Raw genomic sequence first — 11,423 nt, forward strand, 5'->3', positions numbered from 1 at the left:
TTCCATATGATTACCCAACAGTTAATACAGCACCCATTGTCAATTAACTATAGCAGGGCTAAGGAATCTTCTGCGGAAGCATAAGATGATTTGCCGCCATGACGCTAGTTTTCCTTATCAAGGAACTTGTGTGTAGTTCCCATCGAAGAGGTGAATCCAATTTTCATCGTCGTCGTCATCTTCAATCTGGTTCCATTGCATCTGGGTAGAGTTCTCCCCTTGTTCTTCGTTCCTGGCAAATCGACCGCGCACTCGAGGTCTGCTGTCCGCTAACGTCTTGCGGCATGCGTACTGGACAAAGCAAGCAGGTGAAGTAGGTTCAGAAATTAAAACTGAAACTTGGTCAATTTGAGTCTGTCGAAGAGTTTCTAAGTCTCCAAAATCAGTTTACATACTGGCGCTCCTTCTTACCGTGATTTTCTTGTTGAAATTCCTCTGGTTCCTTTTGCTCCTGTATCTTTCTATCCTTTCTTTCTTCTCTTCTGCGTTATACCGAGCGACCTTCTGCGCTCCGTTGACGAAATTTTCGAGTCCTAGTGAGCTTCCGGATTCATGTCCTGAATACATCATCTAGAAACAAAAATTCACAGCTATATTATGAGAAAGCAAGTGTAAACTATGCATCTTGTGGCCAACAAAGGACCAAACTGATTCTAGCCCACAAGCCAGACGACATACCAGACTGGCACGTTCAAGAACAGAGAACAGAAGCGATCTGAACTCACCCGCAAATCACCAGCACTAAAGACCCTTCTCATCGACGGCGTATCAGATTGGATGCTAGATAATTCAGAGTTGAATGCGGAATTCTCCGACGGAGAACGAAGGAAGGGTTGAAATGGCGCACTCTTGTGTCGCAGGAGTGGAACGCTCAGCTGCTCCAGCGACTGGCTGCTCAGGCTCCTCTGGAACGCAGAGGATCGCTGCAGTTCGGCTAATCCTTCTTGCCCGGAGCGACGCACATTCATTGCCGGTGCATTTTCTGTCTCCGCATGGCCGGAGAAGGTCAGGAAGGCAGACGGAGCGATCAACCCATCCAGCTGGCCGGGACCCTCCGGCGGCGCTGCAGCTGCAGCCCAGAGAGCATTGGTTGCCGGTGGCGGCGCCTGTACCAGCTCCGGCAAGTGGTTCTGCATATCCGGCACAAGCAGCTGCCGAGCTTTCGTACGCCTTGAGGGGGAACTGTACGGGGAGCGTGCCATCGTTCTTCTCGGGCTGTGTCGGAGGTCCCCCACCCCCACCCATGGCTGCTCCAGGCATTTATGCACGAGCAGGGGGAGAGAGGGACGTCGAAGGGGACGATGACGTCATCCACAGGTTCATGACGTCGCTCGAAGGTGTTTGACTTACAGTTCTGCGAGCTCCCATTGGGCCACGTCATCTGGAAGGGGCGCTGTTTGACTATGGCCCCCATGTGTCGACGTGGCGTGTGGTCCTGCCGGTCATAATCGGATGGCCTGGTTTGGATATTTGTCATCTTACTCTTTTGGATCAGGGTATTGGATCTCATATGGATCACGTATTAGATCACTTATGGTGAAGGTCATGCATAGGCCAATAAATAAACCTAAGCGCACAGTTGTGGTAAAGCTGGAGATGGTTTACGTGTGCTCGGGTGCACCGTGCATAGCCTTACATGTGCTCCTCAAACCTACTCACATGGGCCTATGCATGATGCCTCATGCATATAACCAGTTTGGTCGCAGTTGTATTGGTTTGTAAACCACTCCCCACACACATTTTAGTTATTTGTGAAAAAGAAATTAAACTTTTTGGAGATTTTACCTTTTTCAACTTTCGCCTTCTATCCTAACTTTCACCTTAATTGGGGGAGGGGAGGGATGTTAATTCGACGAATGAAAGGTATTTTGGTCATTTACAACTCACAAGTTGCATATCATAATTGTGAAAAAATGGCCGAAAGATAAATCTTTTACAGTGTGTGGTCAATAGCAGTATCGGGAAACATGCATCGTAACAGCCTCTTTTCAACATAATAATGCATGGCCGAAAGCCAACCTGTAGGGAGATAATATATGCTAAAACCAGGGGCGGAGGCAGGTGTAGGAAACGGGTGGGCAATTGCTCACATTAAGCCACAAAAAAGTTATCTATTTTTATGTCTACACTTTGGGGTAATTTTTTGTCATTTAGATGTTGATAACCTTTAAAAATTTTAAATCTATTACTAATACCCCTTTGCAAAGAATTTCTGTCTCTCCTGCATGAAACCAATATAGTATCGATATATATATATAATATAATATACAACATTGGTCACTTGTAATACAATTGGGTGTTGCTATAGGCAGATACCCATATTTAGAACATTGTTATGTACAACATTTACGTGCAGGGGCAAAGGGAGATGAACCAAGAGCTCTCGTGACGGCAAAGCACTAAAGAAAGGCTAATTTTGCTACTTTAGGAAAGGTTAGGAATATCACGTGAACATGATCGAGCCCATGAACTCTCCTAATTCTTTGGCTTTTCTGGTACTAAAGGTAAATCAGCCAGTCCAATGGGTAACCATACTAACGTAAAACTCCACCGCTCCGCACCAACCCAAATAAGGTTAATCTGCTATGCGCTACCTGTGGAGGTAAGTAGGGTTTCTATGGGATGTATGATTCATAGAACTCATTCTATGAAACATTAATTTTAATATTACATTTGAATAGACTTGGTTTCAATTATATGGTGCAACCCCAGTAGATCCAAGTTAATTGAAAATTTGTTAACTATGTGTTTAGTGATTCAAGTTGATTGAAAATTTGTTAACCATATATTTAGTACTCCATAAAACAAGGCATGTCACTTGCGAAGGGATTTATGTTGAATCACATGCATGCAGATGAATCGATAAGTGGGATTCCCCGGCCAACTCCGAGCACGGGAAGGCATGGACAGTCCCTGGCCAACAGGAGCTGACCCACTGTAAAGGTGGCCGAGGAGGAGAAAAAGACAAGAAAAAGCGATTTTCCATCGATTATATGGCTATCACTGTACATTAATGGCAAATGTCAAGCTCACCTTTTCTTATCCTACAGTCCACATGACGTTAACGGCTCATCTTCCTTAAACTTTATTTGCTCTTCCTCACAGGAATAATCTCAGTTGTGTCTATCAATAAAAAGCGGGAAACTGAGGTATCAACCAACAACCATTCACTAATGTGCTACGCATGCATATACTGGCAGATTAAAATGGGTTTCGTTAACAATACATTTTCGTTACGATAATATATATATATATAGTCACTAATAACACCATGCAACCGAAGCACTATCAACAGTTGATGGCATAGGGATGATTTATTGACAATTTTAGCAATAATTTATGGTGCATTTAGCTATAATTTTTAAATATTTATTCATCAGACGATATTTGGTAGCTGGCACATTTCAAATCTATATAAATGGGTCGGAAGATCTGAATCACAATTTGTATCGATTAAACAAATAGTTGAAATATCAAAAGTGGTGCATTCTCGATGTTTATAGTTGGAATACCGATAGTGATGCATTCTCGAAGGGCCCTATATTCTTCTGTGTGGTGTTGGGGAGATTTTTTTGGACAGTCGGCTATGAAAACGAAGAGATGGGCGAAGGGACGGTTGAGGCCGTGAATCGATTGCCTAACCACCCTAGGTTTCTTTCCTTGTCGAAAAAAAGTTCATCGATCTTGAGGAAAAGGGAGCGAGAGAATCTAGCAAAGAACCACGACACTGGTATTGGTCAAGCAACTCCATTGACATACAGAAACTTCTGTTTCGAATTGAAGCAGAAACAGTTGCTGAGTGGTGCGAACTATTTCGCAACATGCATTGCACTAGAATCAGAAATTAATTGACTTTTTTGGAGCATATCTTATCATACTTCTCACATTTCGTATAGTGTTTACACGTACTACTAATTATGGAGGTTTCGAACTTGTGAGCTAGATTCATGGTTCACTGGGCAAGCTTTGTGTAAAATTTGTAAAGAGTAACCTTCTGTCATACTTGTGGTGGAGATCCTAGCAGGGACAGAGGACAGAACCAGAAATTTTTCATCAAAAGAGTCGAATTATAGTTTCAAAATTTTCTTTGGAGTTCTCTTTCACACACACACACGTGTGTGTAGGAAAATTGGTATATCTGAGACTATTTGGGTCAGAGAGAAAAGCCAGACCTCCTAAATCATTGTTGTTAAAGCATATTTAAACAAAATTTGAACAATCTAAACTGTTCATAAACACCTATTTGACTCAAAAAAGGATTAACTTAATATGTATTTCTTATCAAAACATTCTTAAGATCACATCCGTATGGTTGGATCGTGGAAAAAAATGTTTGAACAATCAATTTTAAGAAGTTTGGTTTTTACACTGGCTTCTGAATATATATATATATATATATACATATATAGTTCTTGAATTAGTGCACCTCACCCTAAATTTGCGGGCTCCGCCACTGCCTCATGCCTATAATTAGATCATTCTAAGTCCACATTACATATTCAAATACCTATGCTACATCTTCGTATGCAATTTGGAATTAATGCAAGGATTGATCGGTTTATGACAGTCGATTTCGCGTTTATTATTAATTCTAAAGGTCCATTTTAAAAGAAATTGCCTTCTATGAAGAGAAAGATTTTTTTTTAATGGGATTTTTACATTTATAGGGAACCATCAGCGTAGATCAGATAGATGTCAATGAATTTAATGGTGAGTTTTTAGCTAAATGAACCATGATGAGTCCATATATGGTTGTTGAAAATTAAATATGAAATAGAGATAGTGGTAGCCATAGAGTTGATGTAGAGGGTAGCATCGGGATCAAATGGAGACAGAATGAATATCAGCCAAATCGCTCAATACAGCTTTGTATCGGTTGATATATTAATAAAGTAATAGCAAAAAATTTTTAATCTATATTGTCCAATATAATTACGTGCCAGTCCATGTTGAAAGAGGGGCACTAAAAATGAAATATGCAAATTGTACATGTAGGTCCATGCGGGCAACTGCCCACACGAGCCCACCACTCTTCTTCCAAGTCTCGTGAATTTATGCACCTTAAGTGTAACTCATAAGCCTTACTAGCGCCAATGCGATTTCTCATGTGAAGAAAGTGACCTAAGTCTTGTGAACACAACATAAATATGCTACAACATTATTCCATACTGTAACAAGATGTTCCCTAGGAATTGCCACCAGCACTAATTATGTTGCGCACTCTCCTTGCTTTTGACTGGATAGCAAGAAAATTCCACTACGAACACGACTCAGCTTTGCTACTGTGGGCAATCCAATGTAGGCATAGACAAAGGATCTAGCCTCCTTTTTCATGAGACAAGAACATGTCGTCATGTTCTAGATAAAGCGCAAGAGGGTGAGATCTTCAAAATCAAGCTCACCAAAACTTGTAGCGACGAATGATCTCGAAGATGTATTAATGGTGATACTTGAACAATATCGTGAGCACGATTAAGTTCATGAACTTCAATGCTCAAAGCAGTAGAAATACGAGTACAAGAATCGCCATCTTAGTCTAATTATCATTCATTAATCTTGAGGCTTAAATCATGCTCATACTTCAAATTTCAAACTTAGAAGGCTAAGTTTCCAATCTTCTAACGAATAGTTGATTCCTGACCTTCCAAAAGCTTTTCTTTTTTTCAATTTTATTTTAGATATTCAAGCAAAATAGAGAATAATCTGTTCAGCAGCATTGCATAGATTACCGTAGGCTTAACTTTTCAATTGCAATAGATATCATGTTCCCTCTAACCCTATGGAACGAATCTATATAGCTTCTAAGGTGCCCACAAAATATATCACTGTCCAACAGTTAACATATTTATTTAGGACTTCCATGAACATTGGGGCCAAAACAAGTTCTTAAGCTACCAACTTAGGCATTTCAAGAACCGCCACTAATTATATGAATTTTCAGAAATATGAACCTTATTAATTCATGAAATTATATTAAACCCCCTTACCATATTGAATATATCCATGTAATTTGTATGTCTAGCAATCCGTCACTCGGTCTACGCCTACAAGATCATATTTAAATTTTTAATATTAAAAATATTTAGAAAAGATTAAAAATTTAAATTACATTCTAGGAACTGGATTACTGGAGAAACCTGTCTCAGCGAGAGGGATGCATGCGTATCGGCTGATGCGGGTCGATAGGACGAAGGCGTATCGGGTGATCCGCTACTCTAAAGTCGGATCTGGAAGTGGACAATCGGATTCGGATCGTACGTACCCCGACCTGGAGTTCGTCGACCCCGTGGCTCCACAGCTTTAAGCTGCTGGTGGCGGCTGCGAGGGGCGGGCGGGAGGCTTTTCCTTCGAGACGACAGCGAACCGCTCCCTTCTGCCTCTGAAAACCATTTGTCGTCTGAAGAAATATCGAGTTCTTCCTGCGCCCTGCCAGGATCGACAATGTGGAGAAGGAATCTGCTGGCAAGGATCGCGATTTCGAGGGATTTGTGCGCCCGAGAGCCCGTTATTCGTTCCCCATTTGTTGATCGATGGAAGAAGCCCTTTTCCACCTCAAGCGAAGAGCAGGAAGCTGCCACCGAGGCGTTCGTGAGCCGTCCCACCAAAGGTACCTCCCATCCCTTCCCCTGAAGTGTTTTCGGTTTCTCCTACTACGTTGAATGAGCAAAAGTGTTACCATAAGGGCTTTGCTTACTGAAATAGAGAAAACAAGGTGGTGTCGATTGCTTTCTTATATTCACAGGTTAACTTTTTATGATATTCATGTTCATATTCTCGGTTGTTAGCTTTAGTTTTCCTTTTGCTTTCGCTTTTCTGTATTAATTTTGTTAGGCTTGTTCAGGTTTGGTGTATGGAAGGCTCAACCAATTGGGGAAGAACACTCTGAAAACCGACATCATTCATTTCTTCGACGGATGCAATTTGACGCTTTCGGACATAAGATTTGATTACAATCGATCGTATAACCCGCTTGGCGCGTAAGGAATCTCTGGAAGTTCATTCGGATGCATACATCTAGTTCTTACTATTTATTCCGTATTCGTTTCAATTTCCCACTTGGGTTTTTCTCCTTGGTTTATTCGTGGAGATTCTCATAGGCATTGTTCTCAACGCGCCATGGTTCAACGGGGAGTTGCACAAATATTGCTGCTTTTAGTTGTTTCTCAGGTTTGATTTGGGTAATGTGGATAGTGGAGGAGGCAGAAATCTTGTTTTTAATGATAATATCTGCTATTGTGACCATGATGAAAGCATTTTATGATATTGGAACGGTGCCCATTTGCATAGCGGAGCTTCCGCGTTGTTGATTGCAGAAAAACTAGGATATTTGGTGGGGTGGAGCAGAAGTGTTTCCTTTTCCTGTTTTCACGTGCTCATAATCTAATTATTGTCCGTATAGGAGTTCCTGGCTATGATGGCATTCCCCCGGACTCTTTTTGTCTTGATCGTGATGATCATATATCACTTTCTTAAGTCTTCACGAGGACGGGTCCATTCTAGACTATTGAGAAGCTAAAGGCCCTAACTGTTGTCCTTGCAGAGGCTAATTTTTTAGTTTACTTTTTAAGGTTTCCCCTCCTCTAGTAATCTACTGTTTCTGAGGTAGTAATGTGGCTTCATGTGATCTTTTTATTGAATTGGTGTACTTCTTTAATGTTTTAGATTTTTCCGTTCAAGGATGTTGATTGAACAGGTCATTTTATGGACAATCAGGGTATTGCAGTTTCCGTCCAAGGGGCCTTTTGATGCAGCTGTAAAATTGTTAATTAGAAAAGGTCGATTGTACCGCTTGGAGAAGGTAAAAGCCTCTTCATTTGATTACCCTTTCTTTTTATTTGTGAAAATAAAATCACTGCATGTAACCACTAGCTTTTTTCTCCTTGTGTCCTTGCATCAGGCAGACCGGAGCCAGTGGGACCTTCTGACGTCCTATGATGGAAAAACTGTAAGTGAAATCTCTACGGGGTTCTTCTATTTCTCATTGTACAACTAGTTTTTATAATGTTATCCTTGTATCTTCTACATTCATTAACTTGTGCTGACCATGATAGAGTTTTCCTTTTACGTTTTTTACTCTACTTGGTGTAGCTTTAACATGGAAATTTGATTTCATTTTGGTGGTTAAGAATTAGAGAGTAACCCATGTGTTGAGTGCCTGAATGAAACTCACTAATGAAAATGGAACTGAAAATCATAATGAATGAAGATCCTCTTTGAACAACTCATTTCCTTAATTTCCTACATGTGATTAATTTATTAATTTGGAGACAAGTGATATTGGTTCAACTTATAAATCCAAGAATCATTGCAAGATGAGACACAAGGACCTGGCTTTTTAACTTACATTCAATAAAACGGGGTTCATGACATTCAATGTTAAAACTTTAATTCATATTGAAATACTGCGAAGATCTACTAAAGTCTAAAACCGTTGTCACAAATATTGGCATTAGGCAAAAAAAGAAAAGGTTTTCATTGGGAAATATATCACGAGATATTCAAAATATTGCGCTATTTTCAAAATATTCTAAGAAATACTAATAACAATAATATTTTGATATTAACCCCTTTCCAAAGGACCTTTTTTTGTACATAAGTATTCATTTTCTATTTTTTTGTTTGTCTTAAATTTTTAAACATACTCTAAATGTTTATCAATATTTTTATAAGAAAACTACAAAAAACACGTAATTTTTTATGAGCCTTTATATACTTATTCTTTTTTCTGAAATTCATGCTTTTCAAGAGGAAAAAGATTTAGAAGCACCTCTAGAAGTACCTTTCCTATAAATACATTTGTAAGAACGATGAAAAGTATTTAAGATATATTAAATATTCGTTATATGAGACATTGACATGCTTGCTGTTATGTAGGACGCCTGACATCTCCCCCTAAGACACAAATGTCAGTTTTGGGAATCTGTTCAACCTATCTTTTGGTGTTATAGTGTCAAAGACTCTTGTTGGGAGTTGAAATACAAGGCACTCTGTGAACTACTGAGTCAAATCGAATCAGCTATAGCTTCCTTAGCGAGTCTAGTTGCATGTTTGGACTATCTTACATATTGGCAAAAAAGTTTCATAGAGAAATAGAATTTCCAGTTTCATAGAGAAATGGAATTTCTTAACAGGCATGTTCTTTATTATAGATCTTTCAAGAAAACCATTTCAAAAGGTCTCGATCTTATCTTTTTCAGAACTGGATCTTATTTTTGCAAATCTTCTTGTAAATTGTATGAGATTTTTTGTCCTTACCCAATATGTTTGGTGATTCCATTGAAAATTTCTTCCTGCTCAACATCATGTTGCTTTTTATCTCTCATCTCCTATCCAACTCTCAGCAAGCTATATACCACAGAATACCTTCGATGGGTTCCTTTGAAATTTAACTTTCATGTTGCTTGCTTCTTCCAAAGCTTTTTCACATCACAAGTTGCATGAATTCCTGTTTCGCATTTCAGATACTTTGGTAGTGCCTTGCACTGATTGTTTTTGTGTATCCGTGTCAGGTTCTAATTCAAGGTGTTCCTCGCAATGCATCATTTGATGATGTTGAGCGTGTTCTCTCCGGTTGCAATTTTGATTCCTCCAGCATACAAATGTTTGTAAGGTTGGTCAAGTTGCATCCGATTTTGACTCCTCGACATGGTCACATTACTTACTTCTTTACTTGAATATTTGTAGGCCTGGTTTTCCTGATTCCGTAAGGATGGCGCTTGTCCAGTTTCCAACACGATTGGAGGCAATGAACGCTTTTCTAACAAAGAATAGGAGCTTTTGCCTCAATAACCCCATTTCAATGCGAGTTCTTCAATGAGCAGAGTTGCCCGTTTGGTAGGACTAAGCCAGCTACTTGTTCAAACACGTTCACTCTTAGCAGAAAGTGGACAATCAGATTTCCTTGTGTGTTCTGTATGTCATCACATTTTTGTGGCTACGCTGTTTCAGCAAGCAAGACGTGACAATTTTAGGTATACTTTTTGCACTTGAAACAAGTTTCTTGCATTCCTCAATTTATGCACTCTGCACTACATTATAAAGCTCTGCAAAATTTCCATGTTTGTCGCGCGGAAGCCATGCCATCACCCGCGTTTGTTCTGGGTTCTCAAGCTCTCTTGGATTTTAAGCTTCGGCTCTTCAATATGGCTACGAAACAATCAGTGCCCCGTCTACACGCATCTTTAGCTTGCCCCAATGGAGGGATGCAGAGAGGGCTCCAGAGGTGTACAGATTATGATAAAAATTTGGATTCCTGATCAACCTATGATACTGATGTTGATCTTAATTAGTCCTCACATAACACCGACTGGTTTCTTGTCAAGCCCGAGCAAATTCCATGAGGAAAGTTGTTAGGAAGTCCATTCAGTTCAATCAGCGGATTTAGCAGGTATGGACATGTTCTAACAACATTTAGGTGGTGCGAAGCGATTGAGAACAGAACATGTAATGACTTGACTGCCACCGCATTTGAAATGCCTCCGTATGACGGTTGTATCCGTTTAATTAGTTAGAAGTTCATTCAGAAACAACTTATTAGAAAGAGAGAAAAGTAACTTAGAATGGATGATCTCCACGAGGACTCCTCTCAACCTACTATGGCAGACTATCAGTAGGGACTCTCCAATTTACAGTCTTACTATGTCCTTTTTCGTATTAGTCTTATGGGAAGATAATCCGAGTTCTGCACTGCCTGTTTTTCCAACAATTGTCATACAATGCTTTCGGTTTCTGGACATAACTAAGAAAAATAATGTGACGATGGCTGAGTGAGTAGACAGCCAGAGGCAAACACCAGAATGTGTGAAAAGATATAGAGAAAATTTAATTTCTGAAATTTACTAGAAAATACATTTGTGGCTTATGACTGTGGTACTTGTTGCCAAAATCATTTAATTCACACAATACCATGAAAGCAAACAAATACGGCGGCAGAATTTTTTGGAGGAGGAGACAGAAGAACAGGGGAGGCCAGACTCCAGAGTTTAAGCAGCCACTAATCGCAGAGGAGGTTTACCAGCCACTTTAAGGTTTCACATCTGAAACCTTAAACAACGGCCTGCAACGTCCCTAGATACAAGTCTATACCAAGTGATCATCTATTTTTCTGTTTACCAATTAACAAATATTCTAAATTTTTAATAAAATAAGAGAACACTTATTTTTCTAACCGATGCATCAGCAAGCATCACTGTGGTCTGCAGCCACGTGGTGGTCTATGCCCCAGCGCATTCTGATGACTTTGGGCCATGATACCCTGAACTTGTTTAGAACTTGGAACAAACCCACAAAAGCAGGTGTCCTTAAGATGCAAAACTTGAGGTTTCTGAATGTACCAACTGGGCGACGAATCTTTCTGAGTTTCTTATAAAAAAGATGATGCCTAGATGCCATCCAATGCCAGAACTTCACCATTCAGCACCATG

The 11,423-nt window shown here is 39.9% G+C and overlaps 2 protein-coding genes across 4 annotated transcripts; one reads left to right on the forward strand and one right to left on the reverse strand.

The window, feature by feature from the left end:
- Positions 1-1,204, reverse strand: LOC116256727 (uncharacterized). The gene is made up of 3 exons (XM_031633186.1): positions 726-1,204; positions 412-570; positions 1-291 (listed from the first exon to the last, which is right to left on the reverse strand). Exons 1-3 carry the CDS (start codon positions 1,200-1,202, stop codon positions 118-120), a joined length of 810 nt encoding a protein of 269 aa, XP_031489046.1. The 5' UTR covers positions 1,203-1,204; the 3' UTR covers positions 1-117.
- Positions 1,205-6,311: 5,107 nt separating this feature from the next.
- LOC116255653 (uncharacterized) lies at positions 6,312-10,057 on the forward strand. 3 transcript variants are annotated; one of them, XM_031631540.2, is made up of 6 exons: positions 6,312-6,607; positions 6,842-6,977; positions 7,663-7,798; positions 7,898-7,945; positions 9,510-9,610; positions 9,685-10,057. In XM_031631540.2, the coding sequence occupies exons 1-6, from the start codon at positions 6,442-6,444 to the stop codon at positions 9,815-9,817; spliced, it is 720 nt and encodes a 239-aa protein (XP_031487400.1). In that variant the 5' UTR covers positions 6,312-6,441; the 3' UTR covers positions 9,818-10,057. The 3 variants fall into 3 exon arrangements, with proteins under 3 accessions (XP_031487400.1, XP_031487401.1, XP_031487402.1); XM_031631541.2 differs by having other exon boundaries at positions 7,678-7,798; XM_031631542.2 differs by having other exon boundaries at positions 7,714-7,798.
- The last annotated feature ends 1,366 nt before the right edge of the window (positions 10,058-11,423 follow it).

The sequence above is a fragment of the Nymphaea colorata genome, chromosome 6 (genome assembly GCF_008831285.2).
Source record: "Nymphaea colorata isolate Beijing-Zhang1983 chromosome 6, ASM883128v2, whole genome shotgun sequence".
NCBI classification, from domain to species: domain Eukaryota; kingdom Viridiplantae; phylum Streptophyta; class Magnoliopsida; order Nymphaeales; family Nymphaeaceae; genus Nymphaea; species Nymphaea colorata.